Below are 22,067 nucleotides of genomic sequence, written 5' to 3' on the forward strand. Positions count from 1 at the left end.
TGATAAACGATGATATTGAACCTGTGCTGCTAATTACTGATGATTTAAATAAAGCCACATAATCCAAGTAAACCATTTTAAATAGACTGTTTCATGAAAAGACATGAGCTGCAACAAATAAATAGCAGAATATTACCAATAATTAGCTATTAAATGGACATATTCACCTCTCTACAGCTCACATCTTATCATATTACACGAAAAAAAAAAAAAAAAAAATCTCCACACTTTTGCCAAGAAAAAGTCCCTAGATAAATACAAAATATATTGTTCCAGCTTTCATATATTGAACGATAAGTTGATATAGTAATTATCGTGACAGGGCTATATATGCAGCTCAACAGTAGCCGCCCACCCACTGGTTCCACAAATAATTTTCTCGTTCATTTTTCCCATACACTTTCTTGCTCAGTGGTAATCATCTATATGGTATCTAATGACCACAAGACCTATAATTTTATTTAGAAATCGGTTTCTGCAACGTAGCAACTGTTAAGTTAGTAAAGCATTTCACAGAATCTTGCGTTTTAAATGTGCTTTTTGGACTTAAATCAGCCGCGCTATGGATATTAGTTTCCACATAACTGGTGAGCCTCTGCAATGCCTTTGAACAGATTTTTTCGAAAATTGTATGGGAAAAATGTATAGAAACCTTCTGGGACCTGAGCGAACTTCGAGGTGGGTGGGACTTTTGAGTTCCATAGTAGTGTATTTTCAGTTTGTTTGTTTAAATAATATTGATGACCAAAACATTCTTAAGGATGTAAAATGTACAACACCATTCACCATTATTCACCACTCCAAGTACCTCCTGCTAAGTCCTCTAATCCTTTATTGAACCAATGATGTGTGCTCAAATATTATGATCTTTGAAACTGCATTTAACCTTTTGACTAGATGCTATGATGAAAGTCCTTTTTTATGGCTGAGTGGCAAGATCCTCTGTAAAGATGGACAATAAAAATCCAACTGTGGTCTGACCTCTTTTATGATATGCTAGTTTGATGAAATTGTTATATCTTGAGCATCCACTTTTCCTATTGGTCAACCTTTTTTTTTTGCATATCGCTCACCCCTAGTCTTCTGTTCATTTCTTGGACTGTGTCTCTGGGTGGGTTTTCTCCAGGAATTAGTCGCGGGTTTCAGATTCTTGTCATATACAACATTTTGAGGACTTTTAAATGGTTAACCGCTATGGCAAAAAACACGCTTCAAATTTTTCATCATTCTGAAACCGATGGATAGTTTTCTAGTGCTAAAAGCCACTTGCTAAAAAGTTAAATAGCGTTCCTTTGGTGACTCCCAAAAGGCTGAATCTTCTGCTCTTTCTGTTAAAGACCACACAGACGCTGGTCCTGTCTGCAGATTGCATCACAGCGCACAGGGAAAATGGACTGTTTTTAGAGCTGACATTTTGAAGAAGCAGCTCCCTCCTCTCTGCTCCCAGTATAGACTCTTTTAAACCTCTCCCAGAGCAGTGGACTTCTTTCTTTGCGCTCTATTGATAAGTTTTCAGCTGATGTCATCAACATTCCTTTGGGGGTGAAGCTAACCGGGGGCACTGCTCCATCTGAGGCTCTGTCTCAAAATAGACTCAGTTAAATGGCTATTAGAAAACTTCACTAGATTTATACATACCAAAAGGCATATAGATAATTAAATAAAACACTGTGCAAGTACGATAAAAATATAAGGCTACAAAACTATGATTATATGCATTGGATTTATATAGCACTTTTCAAATGCTGTTAAGCTACAAACAAGCTAGCATTTGCCAACTGTTATTTGTTGAAAATCAAACACCTAAATGGGACTATGACCACTGGTATTGAAAAGTACCATTAAATGTCTTGTTTAAATCCATATTGTTTTTTTCTTGGTTTTCAGACAATTTCAAATCTCATGTTTCTTTATGTTTGTTTACCGTTTTTAGTGTCCAGTACCCTCATGGTAACTGACCCTCAGCAGAACGCAAATGTCTGTAACTAATAAGCTTGTATTTGTGTGTGTTCAGCCCCTGAGATCTTTCAGTCCTTCGTGAGCGGAGGGACCGGCTACGCGTTTGAGGTGGACTGGTGGTCACTCGGGGTAACCGTGTTCGAGGTGCTGCGTGGATGGGTGAGGACTTTGATTACACTGCATCAGACTTTCTACTGCTCTTCTTTGAGTCATTTAAAGATGTACTATGTAACTTTACTGGTAGCGGGTCCACAACCTGCTTGTCTCCATGGAGATGTCATTGCTTTGCCTGGACTGTTCTTGTATGTCGCATTGAATTTAGCTATCTTGCATGTTTTCTAGTTTAGGTTTATTGCACAAAAATACATTGAAAAACATGCATTCTTACTGTAAGCGAGGTTGCTTCTCCAGAGAGCTGACCTGAAACTTGCCCTGGTGCCCTTTCTTGCTGGTTTCCATGGAAATAAATAAGTTCAACATTCCAGGAAAAGCAATAACATTAACATCTATACAAGAAGGCAGCAAACTCTCCACCAGAAAAGCTACATAGGTCAACTTTATTCATGTATGTTTGAATTATCTACCTTAATCTAGACCTGTCACAATAACACATTTTAAAGCACGATATATTGCTACAGAAACATTGCGAGAAACAACAATATTGCAACTATGTCACCAATTAAGGTTTAAATAATTCAAGATAATCCAACTAAACCATTTTTAAATAGACTTTTTCACTAAAAAACATGATTTCCAGAAATAAATAGCAGAATGTCCCAATAATTAGCTGTAAAAGGGGCTTATTCACCCCTCCACAGCTCAAGTCTTATCATATTAAAAGAAAAAATCTCAAAATCTCTCCATTTTTGCAAAGAAAATTAACTTACGATAAACACTGAAGCCCAGAGATATTGCGCCAACTCATATATAAAATGGTAAATCGATATAGTAATTATAGACGGGCCTACTTTAATCCTGCAAATTATCTAATATAAAACCCAGAATATATTCACATCAGCACTTTAAATCAGGTTATGCTCAATCAGGCATAAAATGGTGATTGTCGGTAGGTGAAGTGAATAATACAGATTGTCTCATTGTAGCACCAAGTGGAATAATATCATTAGTCAGTGACAGAACATTTTGTCCTTAATTTAATTTAATAAGGATTTGACAAGGGAGAAACTGTGATGGCTCGACAATTGAGTTGGCACATTATATCTAGTATCAAATGGGTCTAGTTGGGATAGTAACTATGTAACTTTTCGCTGGGAGCTTTGTTATGTGCTTGTGCCCATGGAGGTGTTGTTGCTTTACTTGGAATGTCCCACAGTATGTCATTTTTATTTTATTATGTCAATTCTTAGTGTGTAAAAGTCCAATAATACAGTATACAGTTTGACAATGAGCTGAAGCACCATCATTTATGCATAAAATACCATATCTCCTTCAGTGTACTAGTTTTGCTAATATATTCTGTCCTTGTGTTACCCTCAGAGGCCATACGACATTCACGCCAGTAATTCAGTGGAGTCTCTGCTGCAGCTCTTCAGCACCATCAGTGTCCAGTACAGCCCCGCCTGGCCCAAGGACCTCGTGTCCCTCATGAGGAAGGTCAGAGCACTAACAGCACTCTCACTGAAATGCTTGAGGAATCTTTTTTTTTTCATTCTGAATTGCTTAGAACTACTGTCGTAACGGTGTCGATATGGAACAAAAAAATAATCACTATGTTTATTCCTATATTGATGGATCTCAATTTTTGTTTCAGTTTTCTTCTATTTTATTGAAAACATAGGCATACTTCAGTACAGTTTTTATTTAGTGTTTATAGGAATGACGATCCTGAAGAAATCCACACTTAAAAGTCCTATATTACACAAAATCCCTTATGAGCTTGACGCCATGCTAGAATGTCGTTACTTTATCAAAAACATACCCGGAGCTGTGTTTTGTTTCATTCACACTTTTGAGTAATCTGTTTATTTACATCTCCAAAGCTCAAAATGCTCTGTTTCTCCTTGTGATTAGTTAACAGCAACCTTTTACCTTTAGCTCAGTAGAGATTTCCAGAGCTGAAATCATCCAAATGAGTCTGAAGGTGCATGGAATTTAAAAATACAGTGGAACACTTCTTGTATTACCACATTACATCACAAGGTGGAACAGAGTGTTTTCTGTTTGAGAGAAAAACCAAGCCTAAATATGCAAGTTTTGTGTGGATGAAACAAAGCACAAGTCCAGGTATGTTTTTGATGAGGAAAAGACATTATAATAGATCAGAAAATAGTGTAATATGTGCACTTTAAAGTTTGGAATGTGTTTGTACAATATATTAATCCTAATTGCATGCATGTTACCACAATGGGCACAAACACATGCACGCACACAGCCTAAGTGTCCTATTTTACATCCGGTTTAGTCTATAAAATACAGTACTCCTACTATAGACCTGGTTTAGATCTCTCTGTATTTGGAAGGCTAAATATTTTTTTTAGACAGTACTTGGTGTGAAAAGTTTGACAGTTACTTATCTATGATCTAGTGGCTATGGTGCTATATATATCCATTTCAACAGGCTCCATTCGCTATTGTTAGCCGAGCGCAATAGACACCGAGCATTCTCAATAATGCAGTGTTAGCCAGAGATATTTTTTAAAAAGACATTTAAAGGTTTGACTTTGAGTTCTATTTAAAGGTGACATGGTTATGGCTCTATAGTCGCACCGTATACAGTATTTTGAGTCACAATTTGGGACACTACTACTGCCATATACCCAGAAGGCAGTTTGTATTCAGAGCAGAACTATTTCACAGTAGAAGCCCAAACAAACCACACATACTCACACTCCAACTACTAATATTTTAGAGGGTGAAATATTGTACCTGTGATTTCAAAAACATTGTCCAGATTAATACCTTTGAAATATTTTGTTTCAGGCTTCATTTAATAGCGATTAATGCATCTTAGGAGGTGTTCATACTTGTACTTGTTTGGTCCTGATTTGAGCCCAGTTTAACTCTGATGTACACATAATGTACGCAGGTTTGGTCCTGTTTGAGTCCGGGTCCAGCTCTGGTCTCATTCAGGTTTAGTCCCAGTTGTAATGTGGTATTTGTGCATATTACTTTGTTCCTAGGTCAGGTATTTGCCCTTTGTACTATACTATATTCTGTATACTAATCAGCCATTTGTAAAATTAAAAGAGACTGTAGTGCTTATATGGATAATTATTGGCGTTTTATTGTATGAGAACCATAAACAAACAGATGGATCAAAGGTACAGGGTCCTTAAAGGTCCTATATTACGTGAAATTGACTGTTATGAGCTTTAATCCATGTTGTAATGCTCATGAGGAAGCAAAACTATAACATAGATCAGAAAATAGCATAATATAGACCCTTTAAAAGAGCATCACTCTCATTATGTTTATATCAAAATGGGGTTTAAAAGGTCTTATGACTAACTTGGACCATATGACTCCATACTGTGAAATGGTCAGACATAAGACATTGTTTAAAATATACCCGTACAGAAGATGAAGCACCTCTCTCTTTGCTGGCCCCCTTGAGGCAGAGGAGCAAACATATATGACAGATGGATGGACTATAGAAATACACTGAGGATGGAGTCACATACACACAGGGACCAGACCTATCACATGACTTAGATATAGGGCTGGATTCTGTTTGCCTGATAGACACGGCACAGACACTGACCTTTTCAGATCTGCCAAAGTGAAGGCTGGTGTCTCCTGTGCATTGTTGTGTAAATGAGCATATTGTGGTAGTAGAAGTAGCATTGAATGACAGGAGAATGAAGTAAGGGATTTCTATAACACCATTACCTGTTTATATTAAAAACTAAACCAGCTTGGTAATACAAATTGGTTGGTTTCAGTGGGCTAAAATCTGGATTCTTGGATTTCTAAATCAATCTAAAAATGTAATCCAGTTTGCATAATTTTAACTTATTTGACCGTAAATTTTATATAATACAATAATATTTGCAGATGTCAAGATGTGCAAAGTTATACTTCATGGTCACAAGCAGGGGTGTCCTACAGAAAAAGTTATTAATGTATCTTTAAATTAAAAACCCTACAAAATATCTGCTTTATGTTAGCACCTTGATTTAACTTATTATTATTATTATTATTTAAATACCTAGCTGTTGCATCGTACTGGTAGATTTGAACCAAAAAGTACATCTCGAGCTGAAAAAGGTTGGCCATTCCTGATTTAAAGTGCAAGTTATTACTTTATTTTCAATAATTTAGTAATTGCCCTAAGTGATGGATACCTACTGATTGGTACTGATCCAAAATTAAACCAACGTTATCAATACCTTCATTTACAAGCATAATTTTAATAGAAACCTTCCCTCTGTGGCTTGTTAGCAGTGGTACATTTTGGTCCTGGTTCTGTCCATATGCCCTGTGCCTCTAGTGTTTGATCCATAGCGTTTTGGACAGACTCGCGGCCTCTTCTGCTCTGCTGCAAATCGATGGCAAAGTCTGGACCTAACTGCCCTCAACAAGTCTCCTCAAGAAGCAGAAATCAACCACAGGAGCAGAAAAAGAGAAATATACACGGCAAAGACATGATGATGAAACTGCTGTAGCATACCAAATGGGACACAGATGAGAGAGCCAGAATAATAGTTGGAGGATCTCGCGAAACAGAAAGGTCTCTGTTTATTTATACAGTCGCCTCGCACACGAAAAGACATGTCCTCTTTTATAACACACCAGACATGACAACACGGCCTGCTGGGAACCACATAATAAAACACAATGTCCGATACATATCACATACATAGTAAACAATACACCCCATGAGCCCAACCAAAGTCAGTGCAAGGTACCAGGGGCAGCCCGGACCAGCCCAAGGAGGAGCCTCAGGTACCAGGACATCTAGAGCACAGCCATGGGACACACTGGAACATCAGGACAACCGGAGTCCACGGCACCGGGACAGTCTGGAGATGACAGAGCAGCAGGCACACATCAGCAGATGGACACATTAGACAGGCTACAGCTCAGGACTGGAACAGGCCTCCAAGCAGATGGTCTACACTGGACTGGCCCGTGTACATCAGGCTCTCCCCACATGGTTGGTCTGGCCGGTGTTGGAAATCTTCAGGCACCCCCGCCATAATTCTGCTGGAGCTACAGTCTGGGCCTCAGATCACGCCAGACACACCCACTGAAGTCCGGGTCAAAGCATAGGACTGCCCCAACCCAACACCTCCACGGTTGGCATCACTGTAAGGAGCTAGAGAAAACTTCACCCCACACATCCAATGATGACTGGCCAACTTTGTCTAGAGCAGGCAGCCTCTCAAGTTCAGGAACAATGTTTGATCCGCACTGCCCTCTCTGAACCTGGCAGGGACGCCGGCACCGCTGCCACCATTGTAGCGTACCAAACAGGAGACAGATGAGACAGGCAGAATAATGGTTGGAGGAACGTGAGAACAGAAAGGTCTCTGTTTATTTATACAGAACGCAGCTCGCCAAAGCAGATAACAGGGCGTCACAAGGCACCACACATGCGCACTTATATAAGCACTGGAAAGTGACTTACACTGGAATAGCATTTTTATCCCGAGGAAAGGGGCATAACAGATGGTATCTCACTACCTCACAACTGGACTCATTTCTCTGATGTGAAAGATCATGGCTTTTAAACACTGCATCTAATGGGATTCAAACAGGACAGCTCTTTTGATTCACACTGCCCCCTGTTGGTTACTTACATGTCATTCATTTTTGTTATATGTTTATTTATCTGACAGGATGTAAGCACAAATTAGGTGATATTATATTATATTGTTAGGCAAGACTTTAGAAAATTGTAGCAAAACTGGCAAGAAAAGTATGATTTTATATTCACTACAAATAAATTAGGGCATTGAGTGATTGAGAATACTGCAATTAACATGAAAAGACAAGTTAGTATCTACTGGTAAATTAGGATTCACAGAAAATGTAATTAAATGAATATTAATTTAAACATATATTGCTTTAAACAATATATGTTTAAATTAAAGCCACAGTATGTAACTTTTTAGCCAAAAAATAGTCTAAATTGAAAAAACTGAAAAAGTTTATTCTTTGGACCTACTGGAACAATGGATATTTCAGATTAAAATGTAAAATGTTTCCTTATTTTAGGGCCAAAAATATGAAGAATATTAGGCATTGTCTGTTTTAAAAATTAACCATGAGTCCGGAATAAAGATGAATTGATTTGGACTGAAATATGGTATCTAAACGATTAAATAAATGTACCTTTACTATAAACACAAATGTACCAGCAGAGGAAAGAGAGTTTTGGATGGCGCCCTGATTATCATGCAGGGTTAGTTTTCTGTTTCAAAACGACATGTCTGTGTCAGTGTGAAGATAGAGAGGAGTCCCTGGATGCTTTTAGGAGAAAAACATCCAACTTTCTGCTGTTTGTCTCTGGTTCAGTGGTTTTGGGAGTTTTTAGCTTGATTCTGGCTTTGATAAAGGTTTCAGCCCCAAAATCTACCATAGTTTCTTTTATATAAGGTCATGGTGTTTACTCAATTTGATGTTACAATGTGATAATCATAGCTCCTCTTGTTATTTCACTTTCCCTTTACCTACATTTTGTTTATGTGTGTTCTGTAGCTGCTGACAGTTAACCCTGAGCACCGCTTCACCAGCCTGTCAGACATGCAGACCTCCTCCTACCTCGCCGACGTCAACTGGGACGCCGTCTACGAGAAGAAGATGGAACCCGGGTTTGTACCTAATGTGAGTGGGACTCCAGTGCAAGTTTCAATACCAGGAGTTATTCAGAAGATCTATGCTCAAAAAGTACCTTGGAAACAAGACAAACAAAAATGACAAATGAAAAGTAGTGGACACTAAGGGTGCGTTCTCATTTGCACACACATCACATCAAAATAGGGACTAAATGAGATCAAATCAGGACTTGAACAGGACTAATCTAAGTCTACATCAGAGTAACACTTTAGTTAAGGTAATTTATTCTGTTATTTAGTGGTTAGTCAGCTATTAGTTAAGTTAGTTTAGACTTAATCCTCCAAAAGCACATGAGGTTTGTGTATTTTACAGAAGCAGGACAAATGTGAACGCACCCTAATAATAAAGTATTCTAAAGAAGATTCAGTGCTATAATTCCAAATACTAAACTAAATTATAAATGCAAGATCAGTAGTGCTCTTGTGTCTTTTATTCTGCATATCTCTCTAACTCCATCTGTGTGTGAGCAGAAGGGACGTCTGCACTGCGACCCCACGTTCGAGTTGGAGGAGATGATCCTGGAGTCTCGACCGCTTCACAAGAAAAAGAAAAGGCTGGCCAAAAACCGCTCCCGTGACAACAGCAAGGATTCGCAGTCTGTACGTATATACTACTACTACTACTACTACTGCTACTACTACTGCTACTACTACTGCTACTACTACTTTTTATCACGCTCTATGTTGAAACATGACACGACTCTCATTCAACAACATGTTTGATAAGACAAAAAATAACGTCCCTGGTGGTTGCTTCAATATGATTTAAAGGGGATATGCAATAACTCTTTTTCCTCTAATGGCTGTTTTTATATTACACGGCATTGTGCAAACCTGAATAATTAAAGACATTATTATGAGTTTTAAAATATATGACACCCTTGGACCATTATGTTATATTTCGGTTGATTGCCGCCTAATCCTTTACAATATATCACCCATAAACATGATGGAACGTGCTGACAGCCCTGCTTATGGATAGCTACAGTTCATGATACCAAGCAGTTTTTTTTTCTATTTGTGTCAATTATTAGAACAGACTAGAGCAGTGAGAATGGGTAAAAACATGTTTAAAGGGCACATATTACGGTGTTTTCAGATCAGTTATAATGTTGTTTCCTCATCACAAACAGACCTGGAGTTGTGTTTTGTTTCATTCACACATGTTTAACTCAGTTCTTCTCTCAAACAGAAAACACTTTGTTCCACCTTGTGATGTCATGTGGTAATACAGGAAGTGCTCCACTGTGTTTTTAAACTTCATGCATCTTCACTACAATCATTTGGGTCATTTCAGCCCTGGAATTGCCCGTTTCTTCTAAACAATAGGTAAAAAGTATCTGTTAACTTGAAAACTACCGCTTCATGACACAAGGTAGAACTCAAAAAGATTAACCAAAGATCACAAGAGTCAATTTTTCGTAAATGCTCTTCAAAATAAATGCTGACCTATTTGACGTTTTGATAGTGGTTGTTTTAGTTTCATTAAAAAAAACAAAAAAAAACAAAAAAAACCCCGCAAAACATATTTTCATTATGTGTGAAGTGAACAGGAAAGAGAGACTGAAGATGTGGCTGTGTTAAATGCCTTTATTCTGTTTGATGGTAGAATGCAGTTATATTTTTAGCCCACATGAAAAGATCCTGCTCTAAACTACACTTCCTGTACGATCGATTGTGTGGCGTGGTTTATGGATGTCTGCGGTGGACACGGGACAAGCCAGAGACCAGGGAGACGGGACAGACATAGTGGATATTTGAGAAGTGTAAAGATCTAGTACATAAGACGAGATATTTTGTACATTGCATTTACGCTCTAGAAAGTGATTATAATTTCAGATGGAAGTTAGGGCCTATGTAAGTCTATGGGAGATTCACTGGTTTTGAAAGAAATAATCACACAAATGTTGAACCGTATCATGATTTTGAGGGATTGGCTCGACAAAGTTGTTATATATTATGTTTTATAATCCATTCAACAGAAACAATCACATCTTTAGGGCTGAATAATGGCAAGCTATAGTGAAAAAATTTGTGACGATAACACATTTTGAAACGTAGCCCCAAAATATAGTTCCAGCTTTCATGTATTGAACGATAAATCGATATTGTAATTATCATGACAGGCCTATTTGTGTCAGTTTTAGTGGACAGTTTCATGTGGACAGGCCCAGTAATTACAAGAATATTCATCATTAACAAGGTCAACATATCTGCAGCATATTCCACCACAGAAATCTGACCTGTCCTCCAGCTCAATTTGAAAATATTCATGAGTTTCAGACCAACAATTCCTTCCTGATTTGAAGGACTTTTGCAGGACCCATACAGCACCTTTCCTCATCCAAAAAACATAATATTTTAATTTGAATTGCTTAAGTGTGATGACCATGGAGGGAGGTTGTCATATTGTGAAACCCGTGAATAGAATGGATGTTTTGATGAATGGGACCTGTTGATTTTGTATTGATAATCACTCAGGTGTGATGTTCAGTGCTTTTGGATGCGTTGGATTAAATGGGCTAAAAAGAAAAATACATATACATTTGATTAATTTAGTTAACGGCTCCAGTGAATTCTGCAAATGAGACAGATCATGTTACAACTCCATAGATATTATGTAATGTCACGGTTCAGTACAACACATTTTAGGGTCATGTTTTGCCCCAAATCTCAGACCGGGTGAGATGAGGTCTAAAAATGTTATGTCGGGATTACTCACCTTTTTTGGGGGGGGATTTTGGACAAAGTTCAGAACAAGCCTCAAGCGCAGGTCAGAGAAAATGAAGAATGCTTCTGTGGGTGAGGGAGGAAGGGAGATGGAGGGATGGAAAGAGATGGAGAGTGAGGGAGGGAGGGAGAGAGAGAGATAGGAGGAAGGGGAGGGTGAGGAGAATGAGAGGGAAGAAGTGGAGAGGGAGTGTGAGAGAGAGAGGGAGACAAAAAGGAGTGATGAAAGAAATATAGTGAGGGTGGGAAGGAGGTTGGGGAGAAATAGAGATAGAGGCAGGGAAGAGAGAGAAAGAGATGATAAAGAAGAGCGAGTGGGACAGAAGAGAGGGAGGAAGGGAGGAATGGAGAGAGACAAAGATTGATAGCGAGCAAGAGAGTGAGGATAAAGGGTGGAAGAGAGAAGGGAGGAAAGAGGTCAACAGTGTTAGAGAAATAGATAAAAAGGATAGAGGGAATCGGTGGAAAGAGGTGGAGAGTGAGAGATCGTGTGAGAGATGGAGAGAGAGATACAGGGAGGAAGGGGAGGGTGAGGAGAAAGAGAGGGAAGAAGTGGAATGAGAGAGAGGGAGACAAAAAGGAGTGATGGAAAGAGATATAGTGAGGGTGGGAAGGAGGTTGGGGAGAAACAGAGATGGGGGAGGGAAGAAAGAGAAAGAGATGATAAAGAAGAGCAAGTGGGACTGATGAGAGGGGAAGGAAGGGAGGAATGGAGAGAGAGAAGGATTGAGAACGAGCAAGAGAGTGAGGATAAAAAGGGTGGAAGAGAGACGGAATGGAGAGATCAACAGTGTTAGAAAAATAGATAACAAGGGATAGAAGGAATCAAGAGAAAGAGAGTGAAAAGTGTATAAATAGATAGAGAACGGGGTAAGTGAGTTGGTGGGGGAGTGAAGGAGGGAATGAGTGAGAGTTGAAGGAAGGAAGAGAGAGAGAATGAAAGTCAGGGAGGAGTAGAGTGTGTCCGACACTGAAAACGTGGGTTTGATGGATGGATGGATCAGATGTGAGTCTGGCCTTTAGTGACAGTGTCTATGGGGAACGTGCGAAGGTCTGAAATGAAGACGTTAAAATGCATTAGATTACAGAGTCACAGAGATGCCAAGTTATAAGAGATTTGAGTTTGATTAATATTCAGAAATACTGTATCTGTGACCATATTCTGATTGGCCCAAAATAATTAAAATACTATAAGAAAATACGCTTTATTCTATTAGTTTTCAGGCGCAGGTTTTTGAGGATTCAGAATATCGACTGTGAATTATCCAGTGACCCATAGATTTAACTCTGCCATCTACTTTTCACCATGCAGATGTCATTATTTTACCTGCATTTTCCACAGTATGGCATTAACTTAAACAAAGAAGCAGGTGACACCAAAAGCTAAGTTACTGGTCAGATCTGTGGAGAGGGGACCACGCTCACAGTAAGAATGCATGTTTTTCAGGGCAATTAAACACACCTGTACTGAATAAATGCAAGATAGATGAGTTTAATGTCATATTGTGGAATATTCCAGGTAAACCGGTATCAAAGTTCCATAGTGGACCATTCAGAATGTTTATAGAACTGTAGGTTTTTACGAGTTTTGTAATGACGAAAAATGTGACTTGTTGCCGTAGCGATTAATAATTTAAATCAAAATATTATACTTTTTGACCAGGAAAATGTCCTCAAAATGTTGCATATAACAGAAAGCGGAAAACCCATCGCATAATTATGAGATTTTTGTTAATAGTGGTAGATTCTTCATAGCACACTCTTTGTTTCTCGTCTCTTGTCAAGTCAAATTCTTGATTCTCCCAGCTCTAAGTTTTGTCCTGATTTCTTCAAACACGGCGCCCTCTTTGTGCTGCTGTTGTTATTGTTGTTTAGCACAGTTTTCCCTCTGCATTCATCAGCAGCGCCCCGGTCCCATCAAACCCTCATCATCGTGACTACATTGTCATTAACGTCACTCCGGCAGGCTGCACGTGTTAGCATTAGCGGATAGCACGTGAGCAAAACAAAACAACAGGCTGTCCCATTAGAGTGGCTGTCTTCAAGCAGAGGTGGAGGCGATGGAGGGGAATAGACAAGTGCGGATGTAGAAGTGTGGATGCTAAAATAAACTATAAATGAATGATCTATGGTAAAGAGTTCACCAATAAACTCTGGTTGTTTGACGAGTAGATATTGTTGGGAAAGACACTTCAGAATCAGAAGACTTTTATTGCCATTGTCAGTGAACACGGCTCACAAACGAGGAACTTACTTTGGTGCTGAAGTGCAACATAAAAACACTGAATAAATACAAATAAGGGCATGCACAAGGATAAAAAAGATCTGCTTAAAAATAAAATAAAATACTTAGAGGAAGAAAATATATACAACAGCATCAGAACAACAGTGCAAACATGACTTATTAAGGTGACCAGTATTATAAAGTGTCCAAGTGTTCACCCCCCTGGTCTATATAGTATGTTTGAATGTGGTGTGAGAGTAAGAGAGAGACGGGGTTTAAATGCAGATTGACAGCCACACTTCCATTAGTCTGACCCGGGGCAGCTGTGGCAACAAAATTAGTTTAGCTCCACTGAGTGTGAGTAACATGATTCAGCTGTGAGTTAATAAAACAACCAAACTGTGAACCCCGTGTGTTTCTAAGAGCATAATTATAGTTATTATTAAAGAGTCTGTACCTGATCTTTGTTTCTTCTAGTTCGGGTAAATGCCATTTAATTTATCAGTGTGTAATACATTCATTTCAGAAATGAGACAGATTACAGATAATTTCCTCTTTGTATTCTAAAAAGCGTTTTTGGATAAGAACCATTTAGAAGCAACTGCCAAGGACATATTTTTGTCAGAGTGTGAAAAGAGAGGAGCTACAGTTCTTCACTCATGGTTCTAAATTAGGTCTTTCATTTATATACAAATGTGGTGAAAAGTCCAACAAATGGTCATAAGGATACTGTTTGTGTAAGACTGATCATACTCACTGCTTTATGGATTACAGATGTTAAAATAGACGAAATGAGATGAAAAACTGTGTCCTCCTCTTCACTCACCTGGCACTACTGTTGGAATTTTGGATTTTCCTTGGTTTGAATGAATAGGATCTAGTTGTCATATGTGAGAACACGACAGGGCGGCCAGTCTAATTACAGTCAGTAGCTTTAAGTCATCTGTTTTCCTATGTGGCGTTCATGTGCTCTTGTAGGGGCCATGCTATTATCAAGGTTATTAAATTATGGAGCCTTCAGAGCCCCGAGTGCAGTCAGAAATATGAGCTTCTATTTTTAGCCCAATCCAATTTGAAGCATAAACATGTTTTGACTTGTTTAAAAAGATCAGCCAAAATGAATGCACTCTGAGGACATACTGTTGACTCAAATGACCCCAAGTGATGCTTTAGTTTAATGGCGTTTGATGGGGAAATGCTTATAAACTAATCTAATAAGTATTATGTTTTTGCAGGAGAATGACTATCTACAAGAGTGCCTTGAAGTGGTCCAGCAAGAGTTTATGATCTTCAACCGAGAAAAGTAAGACAATGCCGATTAGTGATAAGAAATGAAGCTTTGGTATAACTTTGTGATAATGGTGACCTTATGGTAACCTTATTTTTACTGCCCTTCAGAAATTAAACGGATCCATCTTCTTCTCGAGCATTTATTCAGTAACATTTTAATCTGCAAAAACATGCAATCCTACTGTTAATGAGCTCGCCTCTCCACAGATATAACACATACTGTAACTTGACCAGGGGACATCACTTGCTTGTCTCTATTTAGAAAAAATTTTATGCTTTTCTGTGAAACATTCTAAGCAAAGTATTAACATCTAATGGAGAACAGCAGGTACCCGGCCCTCCACCAGAAAAGTTACATCATGCACCTTTAATAATTGTATTTTTCCTGTTGCACACTTTTTGTCATTTATAGGAAAGTTAAATTACAAAAGGTTTGGGACTAGACAATAGAGCGGGAAAACCTCCGTCCGAACTAGAGACAGTCTAATCGCAGCCGCTAATTTGCGTCATGTGTTTCTTGAAAATGGTTGTATCGTTCAGATCTTATAAATATAACTTCTTTTACATGAGATAAATGAGAGTTCGGGGCTTTTACGTGTGCTGCCATATTTGTTTTGACACAAATGGACCATGCATCTCTCTGATTGGTCATTTGCCTGTCAATCACGCGGAAACAGGATATAGTTTTGTCAAAGCATGTGATTTTGGCTTGCCATGTAAACAGCTTATACATATTTGAATAGAAAATGTCTCTTATCGTGTTTGCAAAAATGTCTTATTATTTCCCTCATAGACTAAAAAGGCGCCAGGAGGAGGGTCCCTCTGAGGCGGGCGGTGACAGCGGAGACGGAGAACCAGAGGTGGGAGCTACAGACGAAGACCCCCAAGACCCAGAACCAGACCAGGACCCGGACCAGGACCCCGGACCCGAGACCTCGTCCAAACTGAGCATGTGCGGCTCGGTTTGCTCCTCCCCTGGCAGCTGCTAGCACCTCCTCCCGTTGCCATGGAGACCGGCTGCATTTGTGCCATGTCTTTGATAAAAACCTCAGTCCAACTCTAGTTTTTGGAGAACCAGGAGTCTACACTTACACACAGCTGCTCCTGTGCTTATAGTAGATTCAACTTTTCAACATGGTATAAGTTAATAGTTTTTAAATCTTTAAATATGTTTGTATGTGGTGATTGTTGGATGAAATTTTAAAACGTTGGCATCAAACATCACAAGACGTTCCGGGTCCACAATGACACATTTTTTTAATAGTTAGAATCAAACTCAAATTATGTTTCATGCCAGCGACAACCAGGCTGTTCGGTTTCGGGAAAGTAAAATCAGTGGAATCTCATTTATTAGATTAAATGTTCCAACCTTTTGCCCTATTTTAGTCCAGGTTTAGTTCTGTGTCCAAATTTTTATCTGTAGCGTTTGATTAAATGGGAAAGCAGCCAAGATTTTCCACATCAAAATTAAGAAGACTTATTTGTATCACATGTTTCACAGATAAAACCACCAAATGCTTCACAAATTAAACAACAAGATTAAAAATAAATGAATAAAAACACCAAACTAAAGTGTTAAAGTAACTGAAGCTCAATACAAACTTAAAACTACTTGCGGGAATTGGTGTAAGGACTGTGCTGTTAAGCATTTACCAGCTGGTTCAGATATTTGTACTTTATAAAAAACACAAAATGGAGCACAATAGGTCTTCTTTAAACGTTAATATTTCACTGCTGCTGCTTTTTTTATTATGTCCATCTCTCCACACTCGGTTTTCTCTATCCACTCTGAACAGGCACCACATACAAACTTACTTAAAAACTATTTGTTTAGTTTCCTTGTAGCATTTATTGATACGACATGAGTGAATCGTTCTTAAACTTCCCCTTCTCCTCCTCTTCATTATTCACTATAAGCTCTTTCTTCTATGCAATGTAACAGGATCGCATGACAAATATAAGACTATGGAAAATCAGAAGGAGGCTGCAGTGCACGGACTAAATGATGACACTGGGAGCAATAGCTTGTCTTTGGGATGTTTTTTGGGATGTTTTGGAGGGATGCATCGTCCTCTCAGCCTTCCCGCTCCCTCCAAACCTAATGGGGACACCTGAATTATTCACGGAGCGACAGAGGAGTAGTTGTTACGTCATTCTTCCCTTTGACGTGTTTTCTTCTAATCCAAATCATCGCTTTGTCGTATGGAGATTGTTGTGGCTGCTAGATTTAAAGCCTGACATGAAGGTTATTGTGGTACTTATGCGTTCTGTCTTATAGTAAATGGCAATCTGAAGTTTCACCACTAGTTGGCGCCAAAAGCATAGAGTAACAAAGTGGTAGAGGGGTTAGCAAGTGTGTGAGTGGAAAGATGAATCTGATCCATCTCAGACACCGGGGCAGTATTTTTGAGGGACTAATAACTCTCTTTACTTCTGTTTTAGTTATTATGTTGCCAACTCATTACAAATACAATACAATAATGAGACAATCTGAGCTATGTAAGTTAATCAACACTAAACACTACATCAGCTTTTTTTTTGTACTACTTAATATTCTATACTGTGGTGTATTATAGTATTGTCTACTCCTTTTTTGGCAATTTTAGTGTAAGTTACGTAAAATTTGCAGGTTTCTGGTCATAAACAGTCAAAACTGAGCGTGTGCTGCCTTCAGTGGCCACGGCAATCTCAGGTACTATGTGACATCACACATGACTGATTGTAATTACAAACATCTGGCTGCAGGGGCGGAGTTTGAAGTGTGGATACCTGTTAGACCAATTACAGTGTTTCTTATACCCCCAGATCTCGCTCCTACTCCCACTCACTCTCTTCTTTAGTCCTCCAGATACTGTCCAGTTTAGCAGCTCTATTTGGAAGGAATTTAGGTGTTTAGTCCCACCTTAAGTGTTCAAATTTTCAATTCAGATTTTGCATAACGCCTTATGTGTGAAAAAGTGAGGAAAAATGTACTTTTTTCTGAACTAGTGTAAAGTATTTTAATGATAACAAACCTATTACATAACTAGTTACTGTAATAAGACCCTCTTATGTGGTATATGTTTTGGTTGCCATTTACCATAGACACAACAATGATGAGTTAAAAAAATCTTTAAGATGTGCCTGACAATTATTAGTGTTATCCGAGTCTGTAAACTGCCTTGTTTACGTATATACTTGTTTTTGTGTTCCAAATAATGTATTATATAAATGTACAGTGTTCTTAACTGTTCTTAACATACAACTGTCTTTTGGGTTCAACAAGGTACTATAATGTATGGGAAAAAACTCCAGATTTCACAGTCAAAGATAGGTTAAAATGGCTGCCAATTTAATGTACGGGGCCAATGCCATTCCACAAACATGTTACAAATAATTAGAGATGTTGTTTCAGTATTTTTGACCATCTTGAATCACCTACTCCATCTTAAGTTTTTCTGGGGCTGTATTTGTAGCTGTTGGTACTATTACTGTCATAGTGATAGCAGTACATTTTAAGGGCCTATATTACGCTGTTTTCTGATCTATGTTGTAATGTTGCTTCCTCATAAAAAACATACCTGGAATTGTGTTTCGTTTCATTCACACATGTTTAACATATTAAAAGTTCTTCTCTCAAACATAAAACACTCTGTTCCACCTTGTGATGTCATGTAGTAATACAGAAAGAGCTCCACTGTGTTTTTAAACTCCAGACACCTTCACTAAAATCATTTGGATAATTTCAGCCCTGAAATTGCCCTACCGTACTGAACAAAAGGCAAAATGTAGCTGTTAAATTGAAAACTACTGCTTCATGACATCACAAAGTGGAACAGAGCATTTTGAGCTTTGGAGATGTAACAGACTAATAATAAAAGTTTACTCAAACATGTGTGAATGAAACACAACACAACTTTATAAAATGGCTAAAAACTCACAAGTCAGTTTTGCGTAATATAGGACCTTTAAGGTGGTATTATGAATCTCGGTCAGACCTGGAAACATGTAGCAGAGTCCACCTTAAACCCTTTGGCCTGGACAATAATTAACCATGTAAATAGCGTAAACAGCAGTAGTTACACTCACAGTTTTATGTGGGAGACAGTGGAAGAGCTCCTATCCAAGTGTGCAGGCACAACTTGTCGGCAGAACATGCCAAAGCTTTTCTACCATTTGCATTTAAACCATTTCTAAGGAATATGAGTGAATGAATGTGTGTTTACTGTGTTCAGTTCTCCTAATGCGAGACCCTTCATTTATACAAGCAGAATATTATATGTACAGAGATGTATTTCAGATTAGATTTACTATTACAGGAGTCAAAGATCAGCCAACTTAACCGCTTGGTCTCACAGAGGGAAATGTGAAAATAAAAGATCATTTGAAAATTTGCCAGAGGATTTCAAATTTAGAACGACATTTTTATTTACAACTTTGGCATTACTCCCATAGTGTCATTATCCATTCACTCCACATCTGGTAATGGCACAGTACTTCAGTAGCCACAGCTGCCCTGGGGTAGACTGACAGAATCACGGCTGCCATTCTGTTAGCATTTCTAAACAGTACCAATCACTCAAGTATACACCACATTCATATACATGTATAAGCAATGTGGATGAAGTGTCTTGCTAAAGGACACAACATCCATGTGCATTTATGGGATCTATGGGTTCTGACTTGTCTCACTAATAACCATCAGCATTGGGAAGAATAATTTGAAAATGTATTTAGTTACATAATACGAATGAATACCTGTGTTGTATTCATGTACATGGAGAATATATTTGGTTACATGGTATCAGAGTCCAAACAGAGTACTGCATTCTGAATAATTACAAATATTCATTAAGTTGCATTCAATTAATGTGTAAAAACCCATAGATTTAAAACTGCTTTATGTTTGTTCACCTTACTAATACTTTGCTGTTTGAACTGAAAATTGCAAGTACCAGCATGTATTTGGAGCACAGTTTTACTCAAAATCAATATTCTGTATTTTCGTGCCTGTATTTAGTTACTTCCCAACTCTGACAACCACAAACTACACATAATGTCATATTTTTAGAGGCGAATATTCCAACAGACAAAAAACAAAACCTCCCAAAATGCTCCAGGCCAAAAGAGGATAGTGTTCAGCAGAAATACAAGTTACGTCCAGCGTGTTTTATCCTCTCATTTCCCTCTGAGACTGCAGCCTTAAACGCTGAGCTGTACTTTAACATTACGCAGTATATTCAAATTAGTTTTAGTCATTTGTTTCTATGAATATAAAATGGCATCCTCTGAAATGCCCCAGTATTATGCTTCTCGTGCATGACCAGAGCTCACTCATTTGTGCATGGAGTTTTACTATAGACAAACCTATGGTCCGAAAGAGTAACCCAGGCCTTATCTGGAGGTGAATATAGTACGTGACACTTGTACATGGTGTAATCCAGTGTTATTCGGAGGCATGATTCTTAGACAATATCCAGTGCATTCTGTGGTCAGAGCTTGTGTCTTCTGATGGGTTTAAATGTTTTGTATCTGTGCAGTGAAGGAAAGAGCCAGCTTTTCATCGAAACCAACACAACTCACTGCTGAACTTAAAATTACAGGTACTTTTTGCGCATTTTATCACATCTGAAGTGTACTCAAGTTGTGATATAGCAACATTAGCAAACTGGTCTGTCACATGGTGTTATATTTAGTTGACAAATGAGGTCATGCATCCAGTTCTCTAAAGATAAACTTTTCTTATTCGCCATTTTTCTGATTTGAATGTGTTTGTGATGGATGTGATGGAAAATTAGCACACTTGCCATAACAATAAACAAATTAAAACAAAATATTACATCTTTTGAACAGAGAAAAGTAGTCAAGATAGTGGCTTAACAGGAAACCAGGATCGTAGCACCAAATTCTTGGGGTGCTGGGTCCAAATCATCTTGGTGAACCTGCATTTTATGTTGTTTGATGAAAAAATGCACATTACAGACATTGTGACCTTGTGTCCCTGCACTGGGCCTTGGGTAAACAGTACCCTTTACCCCCCAGTCCTACAGGAAACTGAAACCGATGAATAGGCAAGAAACCTGAAAAAAAAGCTGCAATAAGAATCTACATAATTTTTTACTTATACTTTCAAATATTAAGTACAGTTATTATACAAAGTTACACATAAAACATCCAAGTATTACCACGTTTTACTTCTTTATGACATTTTACTGAAAAAATATTGCTTAAAATGGTGTTGAGAGTGTGTAGAGACATTCGACAAACTGCCAAACAGGACTCAGATTTAACTCCCAACTTTGAGGTGGCTGAGTTACGATACATATGCTCTGTAACCCTACCACTGAGCCACTTCAAAACAACATTTTATTTAGGTCTCAAATGTGACCAGTGACCAGTTGTTGTTGTTGTTCTATCACATCTTGGTGACAGTGAATGGTGTTGAACTGAACGTGTATTATATGTCACTCATTAATAATCGTTGTTAATCTGATTCTCACCACGACTTTGTGCAAAAACATTTCTATTCGGATAAACGGTCTCTCATTGGACGATGTTAAGGACGCTCCTGCCTTGTTTCTCTGTTACCTGAATACGTTTGGTGTTTATGGACAATCTAAAGAAGACATTTGTGCTTGTGTTGAACCAGCATCAGTCGCATGTGTCCTCTCTACGGGACGTCCCACACACCTCATGTTCGGGTCTGTGACAAAGACTTCGTCCGTTGTCATATATATTTTGCCTAATGTTTTGTGCCGTTTATGAACTGAAACTGGACTGGTAATGCTCTGTGTAAAATGGACATGCTGCTTCAACTGCTTTGATAAAGAAATAAAAGCCCTTACAGAAATGATGTGGTTTTAATGCTTGTTTGTCTCTAATAGGGTGGACAGAAGGGGGCGCCGGTGAGTCAAGGGTGGCTTTATACATGTATACTCCAGGTGCATAGTTGTGTATCAAGTACTACCTAAAAATATGAAAGTAGAAACTGATCTAAACCAGCTCTACAACAGAAAAAGAGCAAAAAAAAAAGACATAACTAAGATTCAACCAGCGTTAGTTGAAGTAGAAAAGCAAATAAAATG

General features: G+C 38.4%; 1 protein-coding gene across 1 annotated transcript in view; it reads left to right on the plus strand.

The window, feature by feature from the left end:
• LOC117382311 (serine/threonine-protein kinase 32C-like) overlaps window positions 1–21,853 on the plus strand; it is a 187,171-nt gene extending 165,318 nt beyond the window's left edge. Inside the window, exons 7-12 of the mRNA XM_033979444.2 lie at window positions 2,015–2,118; window positions 3,457–3,573; window positions 8,623–8,748; window positions 9,231–9,359; window positions 14,949–15,016; window positions 15,797–21,853. Coding sequence (XP_033835335.1) covers window positions 2,015–2,118; window positions 3,457–3,573; window positions 8,623–8,748; window positions 9,231–9,359; window positions 14,949–15,016; window positions 15,797–15,992 — 740 coding nt within the window. The 3' untranslated portion in view covers window positions 15,993–21,853. The remainder of the gene's footprint in view (window positions 1–2,014; window positions 2,119–3,456; window positions 3,574–8,622; window positions 8,749–9,230; window positions 9,360–14,948; window positions 15,017–15,796) is intronic.
• Window positions 21,854–22,067: the final 214 nt, after the last annotated feature.

The sequence above is a fragment of the Periophthalmus magnuspinnatus genome, chromosome 15, assembly GCF_009829125.3.
Source record: "Periophthalmus magnuspinnatus isolate fPerMag1 chromosome 15, fPerMag1.2.pri, whole genome shotgun sequence".
Taxonomy (NCBI): Eukaryota; Metazoa; Chordata; class Actinopteri; order Gobiiformes; family Gobiidae; genus Periophthalmus; species Periophthalmus magnuspinnatus.